This window comes from Bufo bufo, chromosome 9 (assembly GCF_905171765.1).
Source record: "Bufo bufo chromosome 9, aBufBuf1.1, whole genome shotgun sequence".
In the NCBI taxonomy this organism is placed as follows: Eukaryota; Metazoa; Chordata; class Amphibia; order Anura; family Bufonidae; genus Bufo; species Bufo bufo.
Window position 1 is genome coordinate 170,486,214 of NC_053397.1, and position 13,294 is coordinate 170,499,507.

Below are 13,294 nucleotides of genomic sequence, written 5' to 3' on the forward strand. Positions count from 1 at the left end.
AAAAAACAGTTTGAACATAAAAGCTTAATTTAAAGAGGCTCTCCAGTTTCATATTGACATTTTGATCTACCTCAAACACTGCATATTTGTGCCCCCTGTATCCTAGCAGGATGCTCACATGCAGAAATTCCTGTTTACATCAGCTTCCTGTTGGGTTTGCTAACAAAACCCAGCATGCTTTGCTTTGCAATGTTTCACAAGGCTTGCTCTGCATGCCTCACTGTTCTCTCTGCAGTCACACCCCCTACACCTCCCCTCCCCATGTTAGCTATGTAAGCTGTGTACTGGGGAGGGCTCCCCAGGATACAGCGAAGTCACGAATGAGGAAAGCAACTCCAACACCAGCTTTTGCCAAAACAGAATTTTACTAACACGTAATAAACGCAACCACAAATGCTCAGAACATAAAATAAATTTACATACACCCAGCCCGAAGGCTGAGACCCCTGTGTTGCACAGCACGGCGCCCTCTGATGGATGCTGGAGGAAATTTTACGGTAATTTACCTACTGGCAGGCACAACTAAAACTGCCTCGCTGTACCTATTATTACCCTGAAGCAAACACTAACAATTGTTTGGGTGCTTAGTACGGGTTAGCCTGCCGTGCAACACAACAGTTTACAATCTTACCCTGCTCTATAGTATTCCCCCTCCCAATAACTAGTCCGGTAGCACGTGCCTGAGTATTACTCCTGAGCAAAACGCTGAACTGGATTGAGTTCATGGGGGTGTTTATCAGCTCTCAAATGTGCAATGTCCCTTTAAGTGATGGAGTCCTTGTAGTAACAGTAGCAACACTTTAGGCCTGACACTAAGCAGAAACCCTAACTAGTTAACTACAGAGCTGGTCTCAGTCTCTAGGCGCCAACACTGCAGTAAGGTGCGTGCTCAATCTTACCGACCCGGGTCTGCTCTTTATCAGCCGATAACTCGGAACCGAACAACCAGTCTCTCCAGCAAACATGAAGTTCAGCAGGGTGTGCAGCTTTGGTTCCATCAGCTCTTATCAGCCTTCCTGGAAACAATCCTCCTTTTTCTGGACAGGATCTGGGTCTTGTACAATGATCAGCTTCACTCAGCTGCAGCTGTGGTCACTGAGGGGTCCTCTCACTCCTGGATACATCAGATCCTCTGCTCACACACAGTTCCTCAGTCCATCTAGCTTTTAAGATGACTGCTGCTTCTTCTAGCAAGTTCTGAAAACCACACCTCTCATGAATATAAAAATATATGCAGTCTGTTAACTGTGTCTTGGAAACAGTGGCATCTTGTGGCCAAACAGTAGAATGTCAGTCCAGATCATTTAACTTCATTTAAACAAACACAATGTTCAGACAATGAGAGCTGTTTTCCCATCTCACAGCTAAGCGGAGCAAGTCCTGAGAATCATACAGAGCAAAGCATGATGGGTTTGTTTAGAAAACCCAACAGGAAGATGATGAAAACAGGAAGTTCTGCATGTAAACATCCTGCCAGGATGCAGCGATTCTGAGAACAGGGGAAATAAAGTGTTGACATGAAAAACAGGTATATGGGGCAAAAGTATGCAGTGTTTGGGGATATTCTGGGTAAATGTATGAAACCATTTAAACAGCCCTATAAACGTATTCTTTAGTGTTGGTTTCTTGATCAGAACACTCCTAGATAAAAGTCAAAGGGTTGCAGTATAGATTTCAATTATATTGCAGTCTAAAGCACTTTATGAATTATATCTGTATTATCAGGTGAAAATGTTATTTGGATTGAACTATTTTATGGACTACACTTAAAATCAACCAGCTAAAAAAAATCTATAGTACTGTAGAATACAATATAGTATTTCTATATGTAGGTAAGAGGAGCAGATCTGTTGGCTCTTACCTAATAAAAAAAAATCTTACACAAAAGGACAGCAAATAGAGTCCAACCTGACTGATATTGCTTTGTTAAAAAAAAAAGTCAAACCGCATAATACATATATATATTTTTTAAATGTCCAAAACCTGGTTTAAAATTAGCACTCACTCTGATATCTATGTATGTATATATTGTGTCTGCAGTGCTCCTGGATCCACCTATGTCTACTGACATTAAAGTGATAAGCTATGGATTATGGCAGCTCACGTGGGACTTAAATCACAGGAGAAATATAGGAAATACAGAGTGTGAAATCCTATACAAACCAGTTAATCAATTATGGCAGGTAAGAAATGTATAAAAAAGTAAGCTCTAATTGGTGGCAAGCTTCACTATTTTTAGGACCTGGCACATTGACCTAATCAGCAATAGACTTGAATCTAAGACATTTATGAAATTTCAGAATAATATGACTAGAGATGAGCGAATTTAAAAAAAGATTTGGTTCGCTGAATTTTTGGGGAAAAATTAGGTTCGATCTGAATATATTTGCAGCGAATTTAGTTAAAAACTGCTATTTCCTGGTTGCAGAGAGCCTTTACAGGGAGTGCAGAATTATTAGGCAAGTTGTATTTTTGAGGATTAATTTTATTATTGAACAACAACCATGTTCTCAATGAACCCAAAAAACTCATTAATATCAAAGATGAATATTTTTGGAAGTAGTTTTTAGTTTGTTTTTAGTTTTAGCTATTTTAGGGGGATATCTGTGTGTGCAGGTGACTATTACTGTGCATAATTATTAGGCAACTTAACAAAAAACAAATATATACCCATTTCAATTATTAATTTTTACCAGTGAAACCAATATAACATCTCAACATTCACAAATATACATTTCTGACATTCAAAAACAAAACAAAAACAAATCAGTGACCAATATAGCCACCTTTCTTTGCAAGGACACTCAAAAGCCTGCCATCCATGGATTCTGTCAGTGTTTTGATCTGTTCACCATCAACATTGCGTGCAGCAGCAACCACAGCCTCCCAGACACTGTTCAGAGAGGTGTACTGTTTTCCCTCCTTGTAAATCTCACATTTGATGATGGACCACAGGTTCTCAATGGGGTTCAGATCAGGTGAACAAGGAGGCCATGTCATTAGATTTTATTCTTTTATACCCTTTCTTGCCAGCCACGCTGTGGAGTACTTGGACGCGTGTGATGGAGCATTGTCCTGCATGAAAATCATGTTTTTCTTGAAGGATGCAGACTTCTTCCTGTACCACTGCTTGAAGAAGGTGTCTTCCAGAAACTGGCATTAGGACTGGGAGTTGAGCTTGACTCCATCCTCAACCCGAAAAGGCCCCACAAGCTCATCTTTGATGATACCAGCCCAAACCAGTACTCCACCTCCACCTTGCTGGCGTCTGAGTCGGACTGGAGCTCTCTGCCCTTTACCAATCCAGCCACGGGCCCATCCATCTGGCCCATCAAGACTCACTCTCATTTCATCAGTCCATAAAACCTTAGAAAAATCAGTCTTGAGATATTTCTTGGCCCAGTCTTGACGTTTCAGCTTGTGTGTCTTGTTCAGTGGTGGTCGTCTTTCAGCCTTTCTTACCTTGGCCATGTCTCTGAGTATTGCACACCTTGTGCTTTTGGACACTCCAGTGATGTTGCAGCTCTGAAATATGGCCAAACTGGTGGCAAGTGGCATTTTGGCAGCTGCACGCTTGACTTTTCTCAGTTCATGGGCAGTTATTTTGCGCCTTGGTTTTTCCACACGATTCTTGCGACCCTGTTGAGTGCATCCCTCTGCAAGATATCTCACTATTTTTGACTTTTCTGAGCCTGTCAAGTCCTTCTTTTGACCCATTTTGCCTAATAATTATGCACACCTAATATAGGGTGTTGATGTCATTAGACCACACCCCTTCTCATTACAGAGATGCACATCACCTAATATGCTTAATTGGTAGTAGGCTTTCGAGCCTATACAGCTTGGAGTAAGACAACATGCATAAAGAGGATGATGTGGTCAAAATACTCATTTGCCTAATAATTCTGCACGCAGTGTATAGTGGTGTAGAACACTGTGCCTTGCAGTAACACGCATAGGGAGTCTGCTTTGGTAGTGAAATAATACTGTGAGTCCATATGACATGCAGATAACAGGCTTCACTCTTAGAGTCACTGCACACATCATTTATTAGGGCAGTCACGGGGCCAAAACTGACCAAATAACTCAAGTATGAACTCAGCCTTACAGGTCGATGTTAGCGCCAAGAAGAAGCGCACTCCTTTTACACCGCGTCATCAGCTGATTCCACATAGATGTCTACAGGCCCTGTTCTATTAAATGCTAATACAAGTAGAGCCCCCCAGACAGAGTGGAGAGGGTGTGAGCAGTAAGTTTGTGTTGACGTCACTGATTATTTTGCTCTTCCTCTGATCCGTCAGAACAATAACCCACAAAAAACGGATCCTGTCTGTGGAGCATCTGCCTTTACACGGTCAGAATTTGGTCAGTAATCCATCAGCATTGCTAACAGAGATGACACGTGAACGGAAAATTTGTATTTCTTCTGTGTTCTGTAACCACTCCTGCTTTTGGCTATCTAATCATATGCCAATTCTGATGGGACCATACAGCCTTACAGCTGCTACACAGAGAGGGTCCGTTGTGCGTTTCATTTTTTCTTACTTCTGACAGATCAGAAGAAGGGTCAAAAAAATTATGATGTCAGCCAAGCCAAAAAGGCTAAATAGTGGCCCAGTCATGAAGTAGGGAGGGTGGGAACAGCATGAGAAGTATACAGAGTGGCCCTGTAACATAGTGGTGAAGTGAAAGCAGCATGATGAGACCACAGAGTGGCCCAATGACAGAGTCTGGAGGTGGCGGCAACATCAGGAGGCCACAGAGTGGCACAATGACAGAGTGTGGAGGTGGCAGCAGCATGAGGAGACCACAGAGTGGCAAGATGGTATAGTGTGGAGGTGGCAGCAGCATGAGGAAGCCACAGAGTGGCAAGGTGACATAGTATGGAGGTGGCAGCAGCATGAGGAGACCACAGAGTCGCACAATGACAGAGTGTGGAGGTGGCAGCAGCATTAGGAGCTCACAGAGAGTCAAGGTGACATAGTGTGGAGAGGGCAGCAGCATCAGGAGGCCACAGAGTGGTGACATAGTGTGGAGGTGGCAGCAGCATGAAGAGACCACAGAGTGACCCGGTGACATAGTGTGGAGGTGGCAGCAGCATCAGAAGGCCACAGAGTGGCAAGGTGACATAGTGTGGAGGTGGGTGGCAATACCAGTACTTCCCGAAGATGGTGGGTGAAAGTACGAGCACTTTGCATCAGATGTGTGGCATCAGGCGGGTGGCAGCATCAGAATAGTAGCTGAGGCAGGTAGCCAGAAGAAACCAGTCTCTTTTGTCAAAGTGTTGGTGTGGCACCATGGATGATCTAGTCTGATGCTTCAGGAATTGTTGGGTGGAAATCCTGGCTGATCCATGCCTGATTCATCTTGACAAAAGGTCAGTCTCTCCACATTTTGGGTGGACAGGCGAGTTTTCTTGGGGTGACTATGCCCCCTGCCGCACTAAACACCCGTTCTGATGCCACACTACTGGCCGGGCAGGACAGCTTTTCCAAGGCAAACTAGGCTAGTCGCGGCCACAAATCCAGTTCAGGTTCTGCTCTACGTCTAGCTGCTGGTGAGTAGTTTCTTCACTATGCGGGTGAAGAAAGCTGCTCATCGGCGACAATACTCATTCTGCTGCAGATGGAGCTGGTACTGCTCCTGCCACCCCACCCTTCCCAAGCAGTCATGGCAGTGAAACTTGAGCGGAGAGGGCCCCCCCCCGGTCAGACCTGCGAGAGGATGAACAATGGCGCAGATAGGCAGCGGCCAACTGACTACATAGGATGTCTCTTTAGTAGTTCAGTTTGTCCTCCCTCTCTGCGAGTGTAAAAAAGGCCCCATTTTGGACCAGTAGCGACGGTCCAACAAGGTGGAGAGCCAGAAGTCATCCCTCTGCCAAAAGGTGACAATTCAGCTGTCACTACCCAATCAAGTGAGCATGCAGCGGGCCATTTACGCAAGTGACTCGGAGGGACTCTCTGCCTCCATCTCCACTGCATACTGCCACGGTGTGTCTGGGTCCTCAGCCTCATCTTCCTCATCGCCCTATAGCTCCTCTGGCTGCTTCTGCTTCTCCTTTTCTGCCACCTGTGAAGAAAAACCCACCTATTTTGCTACACATTGCTTGTACTCCGAAGTCCTCCCCCTTCTCCTCAGCCCCCACAGGGCTCATGTGGCTGTGAGATCTATGTATAAAAAGAAATACCACATGCAAAGCCCGCACAGCATGTAAAAATATATAATCTATTTATTTAAGGACATACAGCCAAAAACATTAAAATCATTGTATACAACTACATCCTTATGTGTGGACTACATATCATGTCCTACACATACCTACAACTACCAAGTTCACAATAAGAACAATAAATGCCACCAAAATAATGCAAAGGTTGTAAATAAAACATAAAAAAATGCATAGTACTTATCAAATAGAATGGACAGACATGGTGTGTAGGTAAAAACGTACCACGTGTATCGCCAGTCACAGCTGGCTTCCTCAGGGGTCTATTCTATTTTATCTATGGCCATGAGATCTAGGCGCCACGTCTCCAGTCCCCTGACCAGCCAGATTTACCATCTGTTCCAGGACATGAAGCAGTGGAATTAATAATAATCCTAACATTTGTATAGCACTTTTCTCCTTTCGTACTCAAAGCACTCAAGAGCTGCAGCCACTAAGGACACACTCAGTGTTAGGAAGTCTTGCCCAAGTACTTCCTACTGAATTGGTACTGACCCTACCTAGCCAAGATTCAAACCCTGGTCTCCCATGTCAAAGGCAGAGCCCTTAACCAGTACACTACCCAGCCACTGCTTACATCCTGTAGTCCTGGCGACTGACAAGTAATGTGGCCTCCTCAAAGGGCCTGTGTCACGTCTGTGTGAGCTGCCACTGGCTGACATCGAAGTTACACAGGGGAGTACTCCTGTCTGCTTGGATCATCAGGAAATCCTTTATGGCCTTTGTCTGTTCGTACAGTTGGTCCAACATATGGAGGGTGAAATTTTAATGGGTGGAAGCGTCGCATATCAGCCTATGTTAGGGGATGCCGCTCTGCCGCTGCAGCTCAAGGAGGGTGTGCTTTGCGGTTTACGAGTGGCTGAGGTGCATGCAAAGTTTCCTGGCCATTTTTAGGATGTCTTGCAGATGGTTGGAAGACTTCAGGAACCGCTTGACAACCAGATTGAACAGCTGTGCCGTGCAGGGCACATGGCTCAGCCCTCCTTGACGCAGCGCCAACACAATGTTCTTCCCGTTGTCTGTCACCATGGTTCAGATTTTCAGAAAGCCAGGATTCGATTTCTTGCTGAAGGACATGGAGTAGTTCTTCCCCTGTGTGACTCCGTTCGCCCAGGCAAACGAGGTGCCGAACAGCATGACACCGCCGTGCCCTGCACATGTGTTTTGCTGGAGGGGCACTGTGAATTTTCCCTGCAGTGGAGGCTGAGGACATGGTGGAGGATGAGGATGAGGAGCCAGAGGCGGACATTGTCGCTGGACCAACGGTGTAGCAACGTGGCAACGTGGAGGCGGAAGCTGTGTCACCTAGCCAAGCTGCTGGTGTGGCTGTGCAGGAACCACATTCACCCAGTGACTGACATCTCTTCCTGCACACGTGTAAATGGCAGAATCTAAGATGGCTGATGCTATTTATAGGGCTGTGACATCACAGGGCTGGCTGCTGATTGGCTGCATGCATGGCATTATGGGTGATCCCGCCTTCCTAGAGTTCCTTTCTCCATGTCTTGACACGTGCAGCAGCCATTTTACCACGAAGTGCAAGGAAATTCGGCTTCGGTGCGAATCAAATTTTTCCTGAAATTCGGATCGAATTCCACTTCATCAGCTTCTATTCGCTCATCTCTAAATATGAAATAAAAGTCTGACAGGTCCACTTCCAGGACTCCAACCTGCATTTGCAAATGCTCACAACTTCAATGATAGCGATATGTATGTCTGGCCTCATCTACACTTTTCTGGAGTGTTATACAGGAGTGCGGAGCCCCCATTTGCTGATATATGGGGGTCTCAGAGATGGCCACACAGTGTACCATTTGTTCTTCTTAATCATTCCTGCTCCCACTCCTCTTCTTTCTGACATGCAAGATCCATGTGAGTCACTAAACACTGACAGGTATGTCTGTGACCAGATGGTTGGGGGCCCAACAAAATGGCATCACAAGTCACATGTAACCCTTGGGCTGCAGGTCGTGCACCGCCAAGATAGATATATATGGGAGGTGGAGGACTTGTCAGGGTTGAGGGAAAGCTGAATGGAGCAAAGTACAGAGATATTTTTATTGCAAACCTGATCCAGAGTGCTCTGGACCTCACACTGAGCTGAAGGTTTACCATCCAACAAGACAATGACACTAAGCACACAGTCGAGATATATATTTTTTTATTTTAGTACAAGGCTGCAACATAACAAAATGTGAAAAACGTAAAAGGATGAAGACTTTCTGAATGCACTGTACACTTATATATAGGATTAAATAACTTTGTACCCATAGAATGTATTGAATTAAAAAAGCTGACATTTTGATGTAGATGTTTAGACCACAAAGACCTCTCACAAAGGGGTTAGGGTTACTGTGCTCTCTTAAGGTACTAATTTTCCTTATGAAGCTCCAGCTGGTGAGGAGTCTTTACTTGGGAGCAATTTTGCATAAGGTTACCATCTAATCCATTCAGGTCATGATAGATGTATATTCTTATAGATTTACAGACAACTGTGTTTCTTCCTCAGGATGCTCAAAATGTTAGAGTTAAAAATGTCAAGTTAGTCATATTGCACAGCCTACATCCTGACACTCAGTATGAAGCCAAAGTGCGGGTAAAGCAGACAAACTTCCCAGGAGGCAGATGGAGTGACTGGGGCAAGCCTGTACAATGGACAACTCCTCCTGAAGGTATCAATCAGGATATCTAATGTTCACATTTATATGTACACAGTAGGTCTACAGTAGGCCAGTTACTTGAGTTGCCTGAAGTTTTTGTCATAGACTTTCAGGCTACTTTTGGAGTGTTGAACTCAGTCAATAGAGGTGCACCCTCTATTCTTCATTTCACCTTTCTAAATCCACCTAGCTTTTTAGAGTGTCATCTCTTATCTCCGAATCCTCAACTTCTAGGACAAGCTTTGGAATTAGTGATTGCTTTTAATGTATGTGGTATATTTTTCTTCTTCTTTTTTTTTCAATAATGCTTTTGTTCATTGGGTGATTGGCAGCTCCTTTACCCAAGGTTACCCATTATTTGGAGTTAAAGTTCCTAGGCTCATCAGTCCAGGTAAAGGAACCTATAGACTTGTCATACTTGACAATTAATTAAAGGGGGTTTATTAGGATCAATAGTGTTGGTATGCAGTAAATCTATGAATAAGTAATAATGCCTTAATGGCAGAGGTCTGATTGCTAGAACAAAGTAACAGGTGCTCTGGAAAAGTCTTCCTTTGACTCCACTCAGATTCCTTCAGAGCACCATGGTTGGTCCATTATAGTTGATTGCCAACCATGCAGCTTACAAAGGGCTGAGTAAGGGCTCAAGAAAATAATTGTGATCTGCCTGGGAAACATGCTGGATCTTCCAAGCCAACCGCAGCTCCACTGAACTGACTGTATCATAGTGTTTTATGATGCTTTTAGTTTATATCTGGCCGCTGATCTCTGAAATGTGAGTTTAGTACAAGAGATTTGTGATCAGATATGAACTGACTGCATCATAAAAACTAAGATACAGTCAGTTCAGGGGAGCCATCATTGGCTCTGCAAAATAAAAATTAACTTAAACGACCCCAAAAGGACTGCTAAAAGTAGGCGTCATACAACCACAATGATACAAAGATTAAATAAAAACTGTGATTGTTGAGGGCCAAAAAAAACTTAAAAAACTAAATTGCCCCACCACCACCACCTCCAATACTTTGTATTGATTTTTGTTTTACCTGTTTTTGACTTCAGATGTATGTGGTTCTAATGTTTCTCCTCATTTTTTTCAGGCCATCTGGACTGTACACATAACAGCTTAGACACTGTGTCGTGTTCATGGGAAGTAGCTAGAAATTTCTCTTCAACCTCATGCTATTTGTTAGCTTATGTTGTAAATGATTCAAGGTGAGTTCACCTATCAAATGTTCAGCTATTTGTTCATACTGGAAGTTATGATTCTCAGAGACAAAAAGTGGCCTTTCTGCTAAAAGCTACAGTTGCCAGAGAAATGAAATGTGGTCCTCAGATACTGCGGTTACAAAGGCACAATTATTCTTGAGTTATTACAGTATACATGGGATAGGATAAGGTCACATTATGCAATTTTACTTTTATTTTGTCCAAATTAAGAGTGACCAGCCCTGTGTCTTCGAGTAGGAGTGTAGATACAGCTGAAGGATCAAGTCGCCCAGCCTGTATCTAAGTTCATATGGATATAAAGTGCGGAGTAATGGGACAAGGGTGGACAACTGATGGCGGATGGAGTGGATATATCTGTATCCAGTTCAGGTTGTGTACAGGCCATGGATTATTACTGTGAGACATAGGTCTCCTTGAATGAACTCATTTTCAAGGCACTCTTTTAAAACTGGGAATGTGAGCAAGTGAACAAGTCTAATGGTGCTGGGCTAGCGCTGCAGTAAACGATTATTTTAGAAATAGAGTATTCTATTGATTATTTTTTACGATTAATAGAGTACTCTAATAAGAAAACATGAATTAATAGACTGTTTTCTTTATAAAAACTCATCAGACCCCCTGCCATCAGTCCCCAACACCCTTCATTCCCCCCTGTGCGATCAGCCCAAGTGCATCAATTCCCCCCAGTGCCATCAGCTCCACTATCTCCCAGTGCCATCAGCTCCGTCCCCCCAGTGCCTTCAGCTCTTCCTCACCCTAGTGCCACCAGCTGCCACCCCAGTGCCATTAGCTGCCACCCCAGTGCCATCAGCTGCCCCCCAGTGCCACCAGCTGCCCCCCCAGTTCCACCAGCCTGCCCCCAGGTGCCATCAGCTTTCCCCCCAGTGCCACCAGCTTGGCCCCCAGTGCCACCAACTCCCCACAAGTGCCATCAGCTTGCGCCCCCAACTGCCACCAGCTTGCCCCTCAATGCCACCAGCTTGCCCCCCATTGCCACCAGCTTGCCCCTAGTGTCAACTGCCACTAGCTTGCCCCCAGGTGCCCCCAGCTTGCCCCCCAGTGCCACCAGCTTGCTCCCCAGTGCCACCAGCTTGCCCACTAGTGCCAACTGCCACCAGCTTGCCCCCAGATGCCACCAGCTTGCGCCCCCAACTGCCCTACAGTGCCACCAACTGCCCCCCAGTGCCACCAGCTTGCGCCATCAACTGCCCCCCAGAGCCACCATCTCCTCCTCCTAGCCATATCCCCAGCGACAGTACTTACATTTCCTGTAGGGGCGCAGCTCCACAGCTCCTCCATCTTTTTCTTTGCACGCTGCACTGACGTCCTGACGTCACACAGGGTCGGGTCATTGTGCGCGTTTACGTGCACTATGACCTGACGATGTGTCAGGAAGAAAATGCAGAGCACGGGCCAGCGGGTGACCACGGATCAGTAAGTAATAGCAAGCGCTTCACTCCCACTCCGTGGTCACATGACACAAATGAATCCTCGATGCAAAAAAAAAATTGTGTCGAATTAAATTTCAGCCCTATGCTGGGCAGTGAGTTTCACAGAATAGGTGACAGACAGGAGGAGACCTTCAGGAAGGAGTTAGAAGATATTAAATGGGAGGGTGATATTCATAGTTCATACTATACTTTTTATGTCCCCTAGTCAAATCATACAGTGAGCAAAAACATTTAATAATGTGCAGTAGAAATAAAAAGCTGGTGATCAAGGGTGCAGTTCCAACAATGTACTTTATTATAAAGAAAAGAAAAAATAAAAGTGCACAAAAACAATACAAAGGCATGGTTTATAATGTGTTATGGAGATATGCGGTCTTCTTCATCAGTTACAATGAAGTCTTGATAGTAGCTGACACACTACTACAAGGATCCAGACCTAGGATCTTGCAGGACAGAGTCGGACTGGGGTTCCTTGGACCCACTAGAGGAAATTGTTCTCAGAGCTCAACCTTCATATCATCATCAAAGCAATAAACCCTAGTGGCAACTTATTGTCTACAAAGGCTCATCCAAATGTTTATTTCTCCTGGACTTTTGGGGTCCACTTTGGTATCGGACCATGGTCCCACCGGAGGATCCACTGGTACTCTAGTGGGGCAGTCCCTCGCACAACCCCCTCTGGTGAACTTAATATCGCTTGCTTAGGCAACTTTAATCTAACTTTAGACACATTGGCACATCTCTTGTCTTTTCTATATATATCAGCTAATGACAGTGGAAGCGTACTTTGCCTTGTTAGTATGAGGGCCTGCCACTGATTCCCATCTATTGTAAGTGTCTCTATGGGGACTGATGACAACACGGTCTCTTCCTGTATACTGATTAATGATCTGGTGACTTGGCTGGATTCAGTGATGGATCCTACTTAGGGACATAACTGCCAACGTATTCCACGTATCCCATTGCCCACCAATTCCTAGTTTCATCTTTGGAAACCCATGGTTGAACCCTTGGTCTCTTAGGAATCAAATTTGACGAGCAGTGAGTTGGAGAACACCTTATCTTATGTACAAACATCTGTAGTTATCAAGCCTGAACATGGTGAGTGAATTTTCCCTGGAGATCTAGTGCTAATTGCAAGGGTTTCATGTACAGTACAACATATGTTATTATTACTTATATTTAACAATGTGAACAAGCAGGTGCAATGGTTTGCAGTTTGCACTTACTTCCTCCGTGAACAAAATATCACAAAGCCTGCATGAAAGCTGTAGTTTACCCCATAGTAGAACAATACACATCCTGTGCCAGTAAGGCTTTGTTCACACCTACATTGTGGTTTCTAAAGAGAAAGCATGGTGCTGTGCCAGTTCGACTGCACAATGAAAACCAGTGGAGCCCAAGGGACCCTACTGACTTTTTACAGGGTTAAATTCTGCCAAGGTGTCCTCTGTTTCAACTGTACTCCATTTCTAATATCAAAAATGATACCTCCTATGTTTGAAATGGTTTGAGTAACCTGCCCTCTTCCTGACCCTGCTTTGTGTTACTGTTTTAGGACCTGGTAAACATAGACCATGCCAGTAACAAACACTATCATAGAGGGCATAGTGAATAAAACATAACCTTCATTAGAATAATGTATTAAATGGAAATAGGTGAGCCAAGAAAACAAAAAGGAACACAAATCTGGTTAGCTATAAACCATAGGTACATAAAAGAGG

General features: G+C 44.5%; 1 protein-coding gene across 2 annotated transcripts in view; it reads left to right on the plus strand.

Moving 5' to 3' along the window:
- IL2RB (interleukin 2 receptor subunit beta) overlaps nucleotides 1-13,294 on the plus strand; it is an 86,166-nt gene that overhangs the window by 50,697 nt on the left and 22,175 nt on the right. For both annotated transcript variants that reach the window (XM_040407174.1, XM_040407176.1), the window contains 3 exons: nucleotides 2,041-2,183; nucleotides 8,739-8,901; nucleotides 9,990-10,104. In XM_040407174.1, the coding sequence (XP_040263108.1) occupies nucleotides 2,041-2,183; nucleotides 8,739-8,901; nucleotides 9,990-10,104 (421 nt within the window). The remainder of the gene's footprint in view (nucleotides 1-2,040; nucleotides 2,184-8,738; nucleotides 8,902-9,989; nucleotides 10,105-13,294) is intronic.